The 17,952-nt window shown below is 52.2% G+C and overlaps 1 protein-coding gene across 1 annotated transcript in view; it reads right to left on the bottom strand.

Moving 5' to 3' along the window:
• Positions 1-4,476: 4,476 nt before the first annotated feature.
• Positions 4,477-17,952, bottom strand: part of LOC134341173 (pleckstrin homology-like domain family B member 1) — a 21,601-nt gene continuing 8,125 nt past the window's right edge. Inside the window, exons 3-8 of the mRNA XM_063038974.1 lie at positions 14,322-14,526; positions 9,646-9,730; positions 8,518-8,616; positions 7,941-8,157; positions 6,232-6,317; positions 4,477-5,094 (exon numbers count right to left, since the gene is read on the bottom strand). Coding sequence (XP_062895044.1) covers positions 4,960-5,094; positions 6,232-6,317; positions 7,941-8,157; positions 8,518-8,616; positions 9,646-9,730; positions 14,322-14,526 — 827 coding nt within the window. The 3' untranslated portion in view covers positions 4,477-4,959. The remainder of the gene's footprint in view (positions 5,095-6,231; positions 6,318-7,940; positions 8,158-8,517; positions 8,617-9,645; positions 9,731-14,321; positions 14,527-17,952) is intronic.

Raw genomic sequence — 17,952 nt, forward strand, 5'->3', positions numbered from 1 at the left:
GAGGGAACACTGGGAGGGAGTGAGGAGGGAACACTGGGAGGGGGTGAGGAGGGAACACTGTGGGAGGGGGTGAGGAGGGTGTGCTGTGGGAGGGGGTGAGGAGGGAACGCTGTGGGAGGGGGTGAGGAGGGAACGCTGTGGGAGGGGTGAGGAGGGAACACTTGTGGGAGGGGATGGTGAGGAGGGAACACGGAGGGGGTGAGGAGGGAACACTGGGAGGGGGTGAGGAGGGAACACTGTGGGAGGGGTGAGGAGGGAACTCTATGGGAGGGGATGGTGAGGAGGGAACACGGAGGGGGTGAGGAGGGAACACGGAGGGGGTGAGGAGGGAACGCTGTGGGAGGGGGTGAGGAGGGAATGCTGTGGGAGGGGATGAGGAGGGAACACTGTGGGAGGGTTGAGGAGGGAACAGTGGGAGGGGGTGAAGAGGGAAAACTGTGGGAGGGGTGAGGAGGGAACACTGTGGGAGGGGGTGAGGAGGGAACTCTGTGGGAGGGAGTGAGGAGGGAACTCTGTGGGAGGGGATGGTGAGGAGGGAACGCTGTGGGAGGGGATGATGAGGAGGGAACGCTGTGGGAGGGACGGTGAGGAGGGAACACTGTGGGAGGGGATGGTGAGGAGGGAACACTGGGAGGGGTGAGGAGGGAACGCTGTGGGAGGGGATGGTGAGGAGGGAACGCTGTGGGAGGGTTGAGGAGGGAACAGTGGGAGGGGGTGAAGAGGGAACACTGTGGGAGGGTTGAGGAGGGAACAGTGGGAGGGGGTGAAGAGGGAACACTGTGGGAGGGGTGAGGAGGGAACGCTGTGGGAGGGGATGGTGAGGAGGGAACACTGTGGGAGGGGATGGTGAGGAGGGAACACTGTGGGAGGGGTGAGGAGGGAACGCTGTGGGAGGGGATGGTGAGGAGGGAACACTGGGAGGGGGTGAGGAGGGAACTTTGTGGGAGGGGTGAGGAGGGAATACTGTGGGGGGGTGAGGAGGGAACGCTGTGGGAGGGGTGAGGAGTGAAAGCTGTGGGAGGGGTGAGGAGGGAACACTGGGAAGGGGTGAGGAGGGAACTCTGTGGGAGGGGTGAGGAGGGAACGCTGTGGGAGGGGATGGTGAGGAGGGAACGCTGTGGGAGGGGATGATGAGGAGGGAACGCTGTGGGAGGGGGTGAGGAGGGAACACTGTGGGAAGGGGAGAGGAGGGAATGCTGTGGGAGGGGTGAGGAGGGAACGCTGTGGGAGGGACGGTGAGGAGGGAACACTGTGGGAGGGGATGCTGAGGAGGGAACACTGGGAGGGGTGAGGAGGGAATGCTGTGGGAGGGGATGGTGAGGAGGGAACGCTGTGGGAGGGGATGGTGAGGAGGGAACAGTGGGAGGGGGTGAAGAGGGAACACTGTGGGAGGGTTGAGGAGGGAACAGTGGGAGGGGGTGAGGAGGGAACACTGGGAGGGGTGAGGAGGGAACACTGTGGGAGGGGGTGAGGAGGGAACACTGTGGGAGGGGTGAGGAGGGAACTCTGTGGGAGGGGATGGTGAGGAGGGAACACTGTGGGAGGGGTGAGGAGGGAACGCTGTGGGAGGGGTGAGGAGGGAACGCTGTGGGAGGGGATGGTGAGGAGGGAACGCTGTGGGAGGGGATGGTGAGGAGGGAAAGCTGTGGGAGGGGATGGTGAGGAGGGAACACTGTGGGAGGGGTGAGGAGGGTGTGCTGTGGGAGGGGGTGAGGAGGGAACACTGTGGGGGGGGTGAGGAGGGAACGCTGTGGGAGGGGGTGAGGAGGGAACGCTGTGGGAGGGGTGAGGAGGGAACACTTATGGGAGGGGATGGTGAGGAGGGAACACGGAGGGGGTGAGGAGGGAACACTGGGAGGGGGTGAGGAGGGAACACTGTGGGAGGGGTGAGGAGGGAACTCTATGGGAGGGGATGGTGAGGAGGGAACGCTGTGGGAGGGGGTGAGGAGGGAACGCTGTGGGAGGGGGTGAGGAGGGAACACTGTGGGAGGGTTGAGGAGGGAACAGTGGGAGGGGGTGAAGAGGGAACACTGTGGGAGGGGTGAGGAGGGAACACTGTGGGAGAGGGTGAGGAGGGAACTCTGTGGGAGGGAGTGAGGAGGGAACTCTGTGGGAGGGGATGGTGAGAAGGGAACGCTGTGGGAGGGAATGGTGAGGAGGGAATACTGTGGGAGGGGTGAGGAGGGAACGCTGTGGGAGGGGATGGTGAGGAGGGAACACTGTGGGAGGGGATGGTGAGGAGGGAACACTGTGGGAGGGGTGAGGAGGGAACGCTGTGGGAGGGGCTGGTGAGGAGGGAACACTGTGGGAGGGGATGGTGAGGAGGGAACACTGGGAGGGGGTGAGGAGGGAACTTTGTGGGAGGGGTGAGGAGGGAATACTGTGGGGGGGTGAGGAGGGAACGCTGTGGGAGGGGTGAGGAGGGAACACTGGGAGGGGGTGAGGAGGGAACTCTGTGGGAGGGGTGAGGAGGGAACGCTGTGGGAGGGGATGGTGAGGAGGGAACGCTGTGGGAGGGGATGATGAGGGAACGCTGTGGGAGGGGGTGAGGAGGGAACACTGTGGGAAGGGGAGAGGAGGGAACGCTGTGGGAGGGGTGAGGAGGGAACGCTGTGGGAGGGGATGGTGAGGAGGGAACACTGTGGGAGGGGATGGTGAGGGAACACTGGGAGGGGTGAGGAGGGAATGCTGTGGGAGGGGATGGTGAGGAGGGAACGCTGTGGGAGGGGATGGTGAGGAGGGAACACTGTGGGAGGGGTGAGGAGGGAACGCTGTGGGAGGGGATGGTGAGGAGGGAACACTGGGAAGGGTGAGGAGGGAAAGCTGTGGGAGGGGATGGTGAGGAGGGAACGCTGTGGGAGGGGTGAGGAGGGAACACTGTGGGAGGGGGTGAGGTTGGAACGCTGTGGGAGGGGGTGAGGAGCGAACACTGGGAGGGGTGAGGAGGGAACACTGTGGGGGGGGTGAGGAGGGAACACTGTGGGAGGGGTGAGGAGGGAACTCTGTGGGAGGGGATGGTGAGGAGCGAACACTGTGGGAGGGGTGAGGAGGGAACGCTGTGGGAGGGGTGAGGAGGGAACGCTGTGGGAGGGGATGGTGAGGAGGGAACACTGGGAAGGGTGAGGAGGGAAAGCTGTGGGAGGGGATGGTGAGGAGGGAACGCTGTGGGAGGGGTGAGGAGGGAACACTGTGGGGTGGGTGAAGAGGGAACTCTGTGGGAGGGAGTGAGGAGGGAACTCTGTTGGAGGGGATGGTGAGGAGGGAATTCTGGGAGGGGTGAGGAGGGAGTGCTGTGGGAGGGGGTGAGGAGGGAACACTGTGGGAGGGGTGAGGAGGGAACACTGTGGGAGGGGTGAGAAGGGAACTCTGTGGGAGGGGGTGAGGAGGGAACTCTGTGGGAGGGGTGAGGAGGGAGGGTAGAGAGAGTTGTGGCGAGGAGGAAATGCTGGCGGAGGGGTGCTGAGGAGGGAACACTGTGGGAGGGGCTGCGAGGAGGGCGTGCGGTGCCATGAGCAGAGAATCCCTCTCCCCCGTTGTTTACACCAGCCGTATGAGGGTCACCTCTGGACCCTGTCTCTCAACATGAGATGCCAGCAGTCCCAGAGACGCATGTTTCATCGCGGTTGAATCCACACTCTGGTGAGTGAGGGGCCCTCAAGTCATGGCAACATTCTTGTAAATCTACTCTGTACTCATTCCAGGGTAATGACGTCTTTTCTGTAACCAGGAGACCAGGACTGCACACACCAACGTCTTGTACAATTGCAGTGTAACATTGACTCACGCCTTTCGGCAGATGAGCAGCCACACTAAAAATGCCAGTGGAAATCAGCACATCCTGACGAAGGGTCTTGGCCCAAAAAATCTCCTCTTTCTCATCCCCTCTGTAGATAGTGCCTGAGCCGTTGGGTTCCTCCAGTGTTTTGAGTGTGTTGCAACATAACTCACGTATTCAGTGCCAAATTCCTTTTTCACCACCCTATCTAACTGTGTCACCACTTTCAGGGAACCATTCCCGGGTTCCTCTGATCTACTGCATTCCCCAGGGCCCTAAGTCACACAGGTTAATGACAGTATATTGCTTGTGAAGGTGCTCCCTCCACTGCCCTGCTTGTAGTTACGTGTGTTGGACCCATGCTGATGAAACTACTGTTTAATACTCTGTGTCAGTCACGACTGATCTGTGGTCAAGGCATTGGGGTGGAATGGAGAGGGTTTAGGTTTGGGAAATGAGAGAAACAGATGTGGGTTCAAAGCTTCCCTCAGCACTGACTGAAAGTGGAAGTAATGTGGAGGGGGGAGACCTCACACGGAAGGTCCTCCCTGCTCCCTCAGACTGTGCAAACACCTCCCTGCCACATGTTGGGGGAGTTACATCATTCAACTCATATGCTCTCTTGCAGAGGGTGGTGCCATCACCCAGCATAGGTACAATGAGAAAGAATTCCACATCATCCAAAAGTGCAAAGCCAAAGAAGTTGCTATTAGTTTATTAACCCAACTGGTGACATATCAATGACCATATTAAGTGTTCCAGCTTCAATAAGTTCTCCTGATACTCTGCTTACATCTTGAGTGTACCAGTGCTGGTTCCACCATCTTGAGTGTACCAGTGCTGGTTCAGCCATTTTGAGTGTATAATTTCTAGTACCACCCACCTTGAGTGTACCAACATTGGTACCATCAGCTGTAATGCTCTATCAGTTAATTCTTCACCAGTATTTTGAATGTCCCAGCACCCACATGCATTGCCTTGCTTCAAGCAGACCCCTCGCAGATCTCCCGGGAAAATGGGATCAGTGCTGGGGTTTCTAAGCCACTTCCTACTGTGATGCCAGCTTTCAAAGTTTCCCTGAGCAGGTGGAAGATGGAGGGCCGGCGAGGAAATGGTGAGGTTCTATCCACAGACCAGTGACTGGGTGGATCAGCAGGTCCCCTCAGAGGGGACCTAGCATTATCTCAGAAGCGCCTGGCACCCTCGACAGCAGTCAGGACCACCTCCATCCAGATCCGCAAGGCCTCGTCACTGGGGGCCACCAGGTAGTAGAGACGGTCGTAGGTCTTGAGGCAGAACGTCAGCAGAGGGTTCGGACTCTATAGGAAGAGGACAGCCAACACCATTGGGGTTCTATTGTAGCCACCACCGGCCCCATATACCATATCCACTGCCAACCCCAACTCCGTTCACATCTGGCCGGAACAACCCTTGCTCCCTCAATTCCCTTAACGAACCCAGACCTTACCCCCTTTCCCAAGAGCTCTGGGATTTCTGGCCCACTGGCTTAGCACAGAAACAGCCAGATTCCATGCCAGCCCAGATTCCCATCTGAGTGAGACCCATTTGCCCAGATTTGGCCATCCCTCTAAACTTTTCCTATCCGTGTTCAGTACCTGTCCAAGTGTCTTCGAAATGTTGCCTCATTCACTCCCTCTGGCAGCTCAGACCACACTCTGGGTGAAAAGCTGCCCCTCAGGTCCCCCTTTAAATCTCCAAATCCCTAAAACACTCCCCACCCTGGAGAAAAAGACCATGAACATTCACCCTGCGACGCCCCTCAAGATTTTATACACCTCTATAAGGTCACCCCTCTGCCTCCTAAGCTCCAAGGAATGAAGTCACAGTATGCTCAACCTCTCTACATAACTTAGTCCTTCAAGTCCCAGCAGCGTCCCAATGAATCTCTGCACTCTTCCCAGCTTAGCAGCACCTTTCCTAGAGCTGGGTGACCAAAACTGTCCATATGTGGTCTCAGCAAAGTCTTGTACAACTGTTGCATAACATCTCAGCTGCTGACCAATGAAGACCATCGTGAGAAACATCTCCTTCACCACTGTCAGGGAACCATGTCTCTTTGTTCCATGACCCAGTTTAAACCTCTCCAAAACCTTCAATCCTCCCCAAACACCCCGTCCAACTCCACCCCCTAGTTTAACAGGGAGGGAATTTCCATCACCACCGTCCTCTCCCGTTGAAGCCCGCAGGATATTAGGTTCAGACCCTTGTCCCTTGAGTCTCTTGGGAGCACAGGACCATGTTTCCCTCATCCCAGAAACCCAAATTCTCCCCAATGGAAGTTCTTAAACCCCCTCCCCCAGCACAAACCTCCCCTGTGTCCAGGGGCCAGTATTTCACTAGACTGTGGTAATGGAACATTCGAACCCCTGGTCCCACCAGGATATCGGATTTCCCCAGAAGTTCACTTTTGCCACTGCTCTGTTCTGCCCACTCACCTTTGGGGCGTTCCTCAGGTGATCAAAGTAGACCTCCTCGAAGGCCTGGAAATAGATAACCCCCTTCCGTTTTCTCTCTGCTTGGTCTGGGGCCGACGGAGAAAGGACGGTTAGTCCGGTAAACCCACCCCACCATGGTGACACCTCACACAATCCAGTAAACCCACCTCACACAATCCAGCAAACCCACCCCACCATGGTGACACCCCACACTTAATCCAGCAAACCCACCCCACACTGAATCCAGCAAACCCACCCCACACAATCCAGCAAACCCACCCCACCATGGCAACAGGTGAAAAATTCCAGTGTTGTCTCCCTCCCATCCCACCCCAAATGTTTTCCCTCGGAAAAGGAGGCAAGACCAGTTTCTTTCCAGATGGGCCAGCAGTTCCAGGCGTGGGGATTGTGTGGAGGTAGGCCTTTAGGTTGGTGTGAGGGGGAGAAGGAGAGCTTAAAATTGAGCATTAACCTCAAGTCATTACAGTAGAAATGGGCATTTTGGCCCATCTCATCCATGCTGTCCCAGATTCCTATCCAAGCCAGTCCTATTTCCCATGTTTGCCCCATATCTCTCTAAACCTTTCCTGTCCATGTAGCTGTCTAAGGGACATTTACAAATTGTAAATCCAGCTGCCTCAAAGACTCCCTCTGGCAGCTCATTCATCGTCTGGGTGAAAAGCTTGCTCCTCAATGAACAATGTCTCTTCAATCTGGTACGGCGCAAGTTCGATTTGCTGGTTAATGGCGGAACCGAGCATCTATTTATTCATTCAGAGATACAGCGTGCACCGAACCCTTCGGACACGACATGCCACAATGCGCAGCATCTCACCCATTTTACCCCAGCCTGATCAAGGACCATTGACAGTGATGCTGGTACGTCTCAGGAGGATGGGGGCGGGGAGAACATACCTCAGCCGCAGGGACTGAGCCCAGATCACTGACGCTGTAAAGCATTGTGCTACCACAGGGTGGACGTATAAAGACCTCACGGAGAGAGCCGGAACAGGACTCCAAGCTCTGAGAACACAAGCTGTGACAGAGCTGCACTGACTATTCAGGTGCCGACGTGCACCGAATTGGGAAGCTGTCTTACATCCTTATAAAACCCTGGAGAATTCGCATTTGCGGTTGTGCATTCAGTTCTTACCACCCCATTACAGGAAAGATGAGTTGTAAAGAGGTTCACCAGGATGCAGCCTGGATTAGAGAGAGTGAGGTAAAAGGAGAAACTGCACAAACTTGGGCTCTTTTCTACGGAGCGGCCAGGTGAGTGAGACTCATAAACACTCTACCCCTCCTCAATTGTAACTCTGGGGAGGGCTGTGAGGAGGGAGTATCACACCGAGAGGGGGATTGATTTCTGGGAACAATGAACTTTTGTGTAAGTATTTGACTTTGACTTTAAAGAAGGAAAGTTTCAAGCAGTGTCTTGCTGGTCTGGGACTTACAGACTGTGGGCAGGTGCAGGGAGTTTCAACCGGGAGGTCAGTGTCCCAGCAGGGGCAGGAGTTTGTTATGGACTGCGGCTGGGTGTTTTGGACTCAGCTGTGTTTCAGATTGGGGGCGATGGGTTTGGGTTTGGATGGGATTGGACTGGTGTAAAAGGACTTGCATCCCTGTGGCTGTTGCAGATTTAGGGTTGGGGACAGTGGGCAGGATGTTCTGGACGGGTCGGGTTGGGTTTTCGGATAGGGCTGTCCCACCTGTGTAGTAGGAAAGACGTCCCTGCCTGGTGTCAAAGACAAACCAGCGAGTTCTCCACGTTTGGAAACGCTGTCCCACCTTGGTGAGGGACCCTCGGCAGGTGGAACTGCTCAGCACCAGGTGAGGGCACGAGGCCACGCAGTGACCTGCTGACTCCACGTGGGAGCGCAGGTCAAAGTGGGAGGCCGAGGCTGACACCGGGGCCCAGTGCTGACTCTGCATCGGTGGGGGCATGGTGGAGAGAGAGGGGAAAGAGACGTTAAACTAGAACAACACATCACCGCCGTCAAAACCCACAAAGGCCCCCAGTATCACCACGATTACTCCTGCTGTAGTGTGATTCTCCATCATCACCCTCACCCCCACAACACTCCCTCCTCACCCCCCCAGCATTCCCCCTTCACCCCCTCCCATAACACTCCCTCCTCACCCCCCCAGCATTCCCCCTTCACCCCCTCCCACAACACTCCCTCCTCACACCCCCAGCAATCCCTCCTCGCCCCTCCTCACCCCCTCCCACAGAGCTGTGTCGATCTCACATTCCTTTACCATCTCACCCCTGCCACTGGAACCCACCAGGTGACGTGTAGAGCTGTCTCTCTCTGCGACCATCTTTCCCTCCTCCCTCTTTGCCCTCTCACTCTCAGTATTTTCCAGACGTTTCTTCTCCAATTCCTAACAGACAATGAAATTTTATCAACACCTTCGGTCCACTGTTTGGGATCCATGACAGACCATCACAGTCCGTGTGGGGAAGGTGAGAGGGAGAGGGAGCGGGGACAGAGCCTCGGGGTCAATCCAGGCAACACTGAATCCAACAAACTTCTGATTGGGGACAGTGGTGGGTCAACCAGCAGTGGAGGTGTCTCACTCCCCCTGATACCCTGGTCCTTCTGGGTAGGGAGGGGTGGGGAGCTGTCGGACTAGTTGAGGTGAGTAATCACTGTGTGCTCTCTAGACAGTGCACCCTGTGTACCGGTTGTGGAGGTCGGACATGTTTATGGGGTGGTGGTGCGAATGAGTGGGCTGCTCTGTCTCTGACTGTGTCAAGTTCCTCAGGTTGTCACTCGGGGGAGAGTTCCATCACACTCAAAAGGGCAGAGGGACTGTGGAAGATATCGAGTGCATGGGTCTAGGAGGAGCACAGAGGCTGAGGGAGAGAATTCTGGGGCTTGGACTGAAGGAAGTACAAAAAGCAGTGTCATCTAATTGTTTCCGGGATGTGGCGCCTCCTCACTGAGGGAACAGGGCTGGGAGTTTCTGGAGTTTGGTCCCACTGAGACACAAACACTCAACAGGGGAGGTGGGGATGTAGGTCCACCCCAGCTGGGAGTCTAGGACCAGGAGGCACAGTCTCAGATGAGGATTCAGCCATTGGGATGGAGATGGGGAGATAACCCTTCATCCAGAGGGTGGGGGGGGGGGTTTCCTGGAATTCTCTCCCTACACCCCAATCCCCAGAGATCTCCATTAATCAGAGGGAGGCCTCTGGATATCAAGGGAAAAGCAGGATGAGCTTGGGCAAGTGTGGCTGAGGGAACTGGGAGAGCAGAGACAAGGGGCTGAAGAACCTTTCAGTTGAGTGGGACTAGATCTTTACCCAATTCAAAAGTATCATCTAAATGGGAGCTCTGCAGATCTCATTTTCCAGCTAGCCGACCACTCGCCCAACTACCTATCCCCCAGGGGTAGTGTGTTACTCACCCGGGCCTGAAGGAGGCGCTCTCTCTCCGCCACGGCCGCTCTCAGTTTCCTCTCCATCTCGACCAGCACAGTCAGAGATCCTTCACTGTAAGAGGGTTCAGATGACTGGGAAGTGACCCAACTCAAATTGACTCATACAGACCCATTCCCCTCTTTCCAGCTCCCATAAAACTAGAAGTCATAGGAACAGATTTAGGGGATTCGGCCTATCAAGTCTGCTCTGCCATTCCATCATGGCTGTTTTATTATTCCTCTCAACCCCATTCTCTTGTCATCTCCCCTTTGGTACCCTGACCAATCAGGAACCCATCAACCAATGCTTTAAATATGCCCAATGACTGTAGCAATGAACCACAGATTCACCACCCTCTGCTGAAATCTCATCTTTGTTCTAAATGGACATCCTTTGTTCCGAGTCTGTGCCCCCTGGTTCTAGACTCCCCACTATAGGAAACATCCTCCCCACATCCACTCTATCTAGGCCTTTCCATATTCGATCAGTTTCAATGAGATTTCCACTCATTCTTCTAACCTCCAGTGAGTATTGACCCAAAGACATCAAACACTCCTATGTTAACTCTTTCATTCTCAGGTCTGGAACCTCTCCAGTGCCACCTCATCTTTTCTCAAATAAAGATGCAAAACTGCTCACAATACTCCAAGTGCGGTCTGATCAATGCCCCAGCATTACATCCTTGCTTTTACATCCTGTAATTCCCTCCCCACTCCTGAACCCAGTTCACCCCTTCCTCATCAGACACCACCTGTCCCCAGCCCAGTCCGAACCTTCACTGAATTGTTCCCTGTGTATCCATGACCTTCTGAGGAAAGAGTCTGATACTGTTCCACCATGGGTACAGCTCTCCTCTGTCTACAGTGCTCTTCCGATTCAAAGGAATCAGGGCAGGCCTGTAGGATCGGATGGAGAAAGGGATTGGAACTCAGACCTCTGTTAGTATTAGAGTTGGTTTATTATAGTCACATGTACTGAGGGACAGCTTATCCTGCACGTCAGTCTTCAAAGTTCAAAGTAAAATTTATTATTTCAATCTCCCTCCTGTATTCTGATTTATCACTCACAACACGCTGGAGGAAATCAGCAGGTCAGGCAGCATCCGTGGAAAAGATCGGTCGACGTTTTGGGCCGGCACCCTTCTTTTCAATGGATGCTGCCCGACCTGCTGAGTTCCTCCAGCGTGTTGTGAGTGTTGCTTTGACCCCAGCATCTGCAGATTATTTTGTGTTTCTGATTTGTCACCCCGTTTGACACAGTCCACAACAGAGGTGTCATCAGCAAACTTGTATACGGTGTTGGAGCTGTACTTAGCCAGACAGTCACAGGTGTAAAGTGAGTAGAGTGGGGGCTAAGCACACATCTCATGCTCCTGTGGTGATGGAGATTGTGGAGGAGATGTTGCCAATCGAACTGACTGGGGTCTACAAGTGAGGAAATCCAGGATCCAATTGCACAAGAGGGTATTGTGGACCAGGTCTTGGAGTTCGCTGATTAGTTTTGAGGGGATGATGGTGTTAAATACCGAGACATAATCAATAAAGAGCATCCTGATGTATGCATCTCTACTGCCCAGATATTCCAGGGTTGTGTGAAGAGCCTACAAGATAGCATCTGCTGTAGACTTATTGTTCTACTAGGCAAATTGGAGTGGATCCAAGTCACCACTCGTACAAGAGCCAATATGCTTCAACAGCAGCCTCTCAAAACACTTCATCACTGTGGATGTGAGTGTCACTGGGCGATGGTTATTTAGGCAGGTTACTGCACTCTTCTCGGGCACCCGTATGATTGAAGCAGATGGGGACCACACACTGCCGGAAGGAGAGGTTGAAGATATCCGTGAACACACCAGTAAATTGGTCAGCACGGGTCTTCAGTACTTGGCCAGGTATTCTGTCTGGACCGAATGCTCTGCTTGGATTCATTCTCTTGAAGGCAGACCACACGTCACCTTCAGATACTGAGATCAAAGGATCATTGGGAGACATGGGGTTCTTCCCTGCTCTGCTGTTCAAAGCGAGCAGAGAAGACATTGAGCTCTTCTGGAAGTGAAGCTCTGCTGTTCCCTATGTCGCAAGATTTAACTTTGTAGGAGCTTCTGGCATTCAAACCCTGCCACATCCCTTGTTGATTCCATTCTGGTCTGGAATCTCCACTTCGCTCGAGAGATGGTGTTCCGGAGATCATATCTGCACCCCTTGTTGCATTCTTCATTTCCAGACTTGAATGTCTCTGATGTGACTCTCAGCAAGTTCAGGATTTCATTGTCCATTCGGGGCTTCTGACTGGGGAAAGCTCTGAATGATTTTGTGGGGATGCACTCATTCACAGCTGTTCTAATGAAGTCTGTAATGACCCTGGTGTACTCATTCAGCTTGCCAGAGGAGTTCCTGAACACGGGCCAGTCAACTGACTCAAGGCAATCCGGCAACCGTTTCCCCACCTCGCGCAACCACCTTTTAGTTGTCTTGATCTCTAGAGCCTTACTCTTTAAGCTGTCTGTATGCAGGTAGCAGGGGTACAGCCAGATGGCCCAATGTGCCAAAATGCAGTCTCAGAAAGGAACGATAGGCATTCCTTACCGTAGTGTAGCAGCTCTAGTGTGTTGCTCTAGCCTTGTTCTCAGTATTATATTTTATTTGTACAATCTGTCTTCTTTTGCATAGTAACAGTCAAAGTCAATGCCATCTTATACAATCTTCAGATTCAGTTTCTTGCAGACAATTACAGGGGAAAAAGAAATACAACTGAATTTACAAAAACTATACATAATCAGATAGTGACAGAGAAACAACTAATCTGCAAAAGAAGTCAAACTGTGCAAATAAAAAATAATATGGAGAATCAGGTTTATTATCACCGGCATGTGTGGTGAAAACTCAAACACGAGGAATTCTGCAGATGCTGGAAATTCAAGCAACACACATCAAAGTTGCTGGTGAACACAGCAGGCCAGGCAGCATCTCTAGGAGGAGGTACAGTCGATGTTTTGGGCCGTCGTTAGTCCTGACGAAGGGTCTCGGCCCGAAATGTCAACTGTACCTCCTCCTAGAGATGCTGCCTGGCCTGCTGCGTTCACCAGCAACTTTGATGTGTGTTGTGATGAAAACTGTTACCTTGGCAGCAGCAGCTCAATGCAATACAGAAAGACAAAAATAAATCAGTAAATCAATTACAGTAAGTGTATAGATGTATATTAAATAGTTAAATTAAAATAGTGCACAAACAGAAGTAGTATTTTTTTTAAAGTGAGGTAGTGTTCATAGGTTCAGTGTCAATTTAGGAATCAAATGGCAGAGGGGGAGAAGCTGTTCCCAAATCACTGAGTGTGTGCCTTCAGGCTTCTGTACCTCCTACCTGATGGTAACAGTGAGAAGGGGGCATGCCCTGGGTGCTGGGGGTCCTTGATAATGGACGCTGCCTTTCTGAGACACTGCTCCCTGAAGGTGTCTTGGATACTACAGAGACTAGTACCTAAGATGGAGCTGACTAGTTTTGCAACTTTCTGTAGCTTCTTTCGGTCCCGTGCAGTAGCCCCTCCTCCCACCCCCCTCCCGCCCAGTACCAGACAGTGATGCATCTGTCAGAATGCTCTCCACGTTACATCTATAGAAGTTTCGAGTGATTTAGTTGACAAACCACATCTCCTCAAACTACTAATGAAATATAGCCGCTGTCTTGCCTTCTTTATAGCTGCAACAATATGTTGGGACCAGGTTAGATCCTCGGAGATCTTGATACCCAGCAACCTGAAACTGCTCACTCTCTCCACTTCATGTTTGTGTTCCCTTATCCTACCCTTCCTGAAACACACATGAGGAATTGAGTTGCTGGAAGTGAGTCTGTAGGTTGTGGAATCAGGGAATCAGTTCAGCGTTGAGGTGGGTGAGGTTATCCATGCTGGTGATGGTTGAGGAGTAAGAACTCTTCCTGAACCTAAGCCTGTGCTGCTGTTGTGAGTTTTCCATTTCACCTGAAACTCTGGACCCTGGGAGTCAACTTCCCTCTGTAACTGCATCCTCTACTTCCTGACCAACAGACCACTCTGAGGAAGGACAGGCAACAACACCAATGCCATGATTATTCAAAACATTGATTCTTCACAAGGTTTTGTCCTCAACCCCCTGCTCTACCCTTTCTACACTCGTGACTACATGGCCAGATTCTGCTCTCATCCAATCGACATTTGCAGATGATACCACCAGAGGGGGCTGTATCTCAACTAACTAGTCAGAGTACAGGAAGCAGATAGAGCAATTAGTAACGTGGTGTCATGACAACAATGTCAACTAAACAAAGAGCTGGTCATTGACTTCAGGAAACGTTGGGGGAGGGGGAGATGATGCACATCCTCCTGCCTACATCAACAGGTTGAGAGATTAAAGTTCCTAGGAGTGAACATCACCCGCAGTCTGTCCCGGTCCAACCACAGAGATGCTACAGTCAAGAGAGCTCATCAACTCCTCTACTTCCTCCAGAGGCCAAACAAATTTGTGCTTATGACAATAAAGTTGACTTTGACACCCAACTTCAAATCTGATTACTGCAGTGTCCACACCCTCACCATTCAGATAATGTACATCCTTACATTTTCCCCACCTGGAACAGCTAATCCTACACCTTCCAATATTGTACCACTTCCCAGATATTTCCCACTTACTGAAAGGTGGATGCTCGGGAGACCCGCGTGAGACCAGTCTGCTGATGGGGAGAAGTCTCGATGACTGAATCCTGCCCTCCCGAAGGACCTGGGACAGATGTAAGCTGTTTAGATGGGGAGATGGACTTCACTGACCGTGTTGAGGCAAAGTTTTGGCTGCGTAGGGTGATGAGGGAGAGGAGGTGAACAGGAGGAAGGGCAAGATCTGGAATGTAAAAAAAAATTCAACATTTGTACAGGGTATATGCAGCACACTCCCCGGGTCAGACACAGAGTGAAATTCCCCCAACACCATCCAAACACACACTCCCAGGGTCAGACACAGAGTGAATCTCCCTCCACACTGTCCCATCACACACTCCCAGGGTCAGACACAGAGTGAATCTCCCTCCACACTGTCCCATCACACACTCCCACGGTCAGACACAGAGTGAAACTCCCTATACACCGTCCCATCACACACTCCCAGGGTCAGACACAGAGTGAAGCTCCCTCCACACTGACCCATCACACAGGTTTCAAATTTCTGGATCATTGGGACCTCTTCTGGGGAAGGTATGACCTGTACAAAAGGGGCATGTTACACCTGAACCCAAGGGATACCAATATCCCTGCAGGCAGGTTTGCTGGAGCTGTTCGGGTTTACAGTGGGGTGCGAACCAGAGTGATAAGGTTGTTGGTTTACAAGCAGAGGTAGTGGTACTGTCAGGGGAGACAGGCAGACGATAGGGCAAAATTGCAGACAGTGGGATGGGTTGCAGTATGACAGGAGGACAAAATCAAAAAGGGCGTTAGATACGGGATTGTAGGTTTTATATTTGAATGCGCGCAGTAGATAGAATAAAGTAGATGATCTTGTAGCACAGTTATGACATTGTGGGCATCATTGAATCGTGACTAAAAGATTATAGTTGGGAGCTTAACGTCCAAGGATACACATTATATTGAAAGGACAAGCAGGTATGTGGAGGGGTGGGGTGGCTCTGTTGGTAAAAAGAGTCAAATCAAATCATTAGAAAGAGGTGACAGAGGATCGGAATATAGAGAATATCTGTGGGTAGAGTTACAAAATCACAGGGGTAAAAAGACCCCGATGGGTGTTACTGTATGTACAGGCCTCTGAACATTAGCCAGAATGTGGACTACAAGTTACAATGGGAGACAGGAAAGGCTTGTCAAAAGCAAAATGTTATGATAGTCATGGTGGATTTCAATATGCAAGTAGATTGGGAAAATCAGGTTGTTGCAGGATCCCAAGGGAGACAATTTGTAGAATGCCTACTCGATGGTTTTTTAAGAACAGCTGTTGAGCCCACCAGGGGAAAAGATATTCCGGACTAGGTTTTGTGTAATGAACCAGATTTGAGTAGTGAGCTTAAGGTAAAGGAATGCTTCAGATGCAGTCATCATAATATGATGGAATTCACCCTGCAATTTGAAAGGAGAAACTAAAATCATATGTATCAGTATTACAATGGAGTGAAGGGAATTACAGATGCATGGGAGAGGAGCTGGCCAAAGTTGATTGGAAGGGGATATTAACAGGGAGAAAGACAGAATAGCAATTTCTGGGAGCAATTCGGAAGGCACAGGACAGATACATCTCAAAGAAGAAAAAGTATTCTGACACTAGGATGAGGCAGCAGTGGCTGACAAGGGAATTCAAAGCCAAAATAAAAGCAAAAGAGAGAGCATATAATAGAGCAAAAATTAGTGGGAAATTAGAGATTTGGGAAACTTTAAAAAAGAAACAAAAGGCATCTAAAAAGCCACGGGGGTCGGGGAGGGCATAAAATATGAAGGTAAGCTAGCCAACAATATCAAAGAGGATACCAAATTATTTTTAAGATTTATCAAAATTAAAAGATTCTGGAGGACTGGAAAATTGCAAATGTCACTCCACTCTTTAAGAAGGGAGGAAGGCAGAAGAAAGGAAATTATAGGCCAATTAGCCTGACTTCAATGGTTGGGAAGATGTTGGAGCCGATTGTTAAGGATGTAGTTTCAGGGTACTTGCAGGCACATCGTAAAATAGGCCAAAGTCAGCATGCTTTCCTTGAGGAAAACTCTTGTCTGACAAATCTGTTAGAATTCTTTGAGGAAACAACCAGCAAGATAGACGAAGAAGTATCGGTGGATGTCATGTACTTGGGTTTCAGAAGGATGTATTGGATGTATTTAAGGTGGAGGAAGTCAGGAAATGAAAGTTTATAGTGAGAAAGAAGCAGAAATGGATCGAGAGGGAGGTGGAACAGTCATGATGAAATAGTGAAAAAGGATCTAATTCTCCACCTAGATTTTGTGACTCACACCTGAAACTCTCTCCACACTGTCCCATCACACACTCCCGGGATCAGACACACAGTGAATCCTCCCTCCACCCTGCCCCATCACACACTCCCAGGGTCAGACACAGATTGAAGCTCCCTCCACACTGTCCCATTACACAGTCCCAGGGTCAGACACGGAGTGAATCTCCCTCCACACTGTCCCATCACACACTCCCAGGGTCAGACACAGAGTGAAGCTCCCTCCACACTGTCCCATCACACACTCCCAGGATCAGACACAGAGTGAATCTCCCTCCACCCTGCCCCATCACACACTCCCAGGGTCAGAAAGAGTGAATCTCCCTCCACACTGTCCCATCACACACTCCCGGGGTCAGACACAGAGTGAAGCTCCCTCCACACTGTCCCATCACACACTCCCAGGGTCAAACACAGAGTGAAGCTCCCTCCACCCTGCCCCATCACACACTCCCAGGGTCAGAAAGAGTGAATCTCCCTCCACACCATCCCATCACACACTCCCAGGGTCAGACACAGAGTGAATCTCCCTCCACCCTGCCCCATCACACACTCCCAGGGTCAGAAAGAGTGAATCTCCCTCCACACCATCCCATCACACACTTCCAGTGTCAGACACAGAGTGAATCTCCCTCCACACCATCCCATCACACACTCCCAGTGTCAGACACAGAGTGAAACTCCCTCCACACCGTCCCATCACACACTTCCAGGGTCAGACACAGAGTGAAGCTCCCTCCACACCGTCCCATCACACACTTCCAGGGTCAGACACAGAGTGAAACTCCCTCCACACCGTCCCATCACACACTCCCAGGGTCAGACACAGAGTGAAGCTCCCTCCACACTGTCCCATTACACAGTCCCAGGGTCAGACACAGAGTGAAGCTCCCTCCACACCGTCCCTTCACACACTCCCTGGCTCAGACACAGAGTGAAGCTCCCTCCACACTGCCCCATTACACAGTCCCAGGGTCAGACACGGAGTGAATCTCCCTCCACACTGTCCCATCACACACTCCCGGGGTCTGAAAGAGTGAATCTCCCTCCAACCATCCTATCACACACTCCCAGGGTCAGACACAGAGTGAATCTCCCTCCACACCGTCCCTTCACACACTCCCAGGGTCAGACACAGAGTGAAGCTCCCTCCACACTGCCCCATCACACACTCCCAGGGTCACACACAGAGTGAATCTCCCTCCACACTGTCCCATTACACACTCCCAGGGTCAGACACAGAGTGAATCTCCCTCCACACTGTCCCATTACACACTCCCAGGGTCAGACACAGAGTGAAACTCCCTCCACACTGTCCCATC

This window comes from Mobula hypostoma, assembly GCF_963921235.1.
Source record: "Mobula hypostoma chromosome 8 unlocalized genomic scaffold, sMobHyp1.1 SUPER_8_unloc_2, whole genome shotgun sequence".
NCBI lineage: Eukaryota > Metazoa > Chordata > Chondrichthyes > Myliobatiformes > Myliobatidae > Mobula > Mobula hypostoma.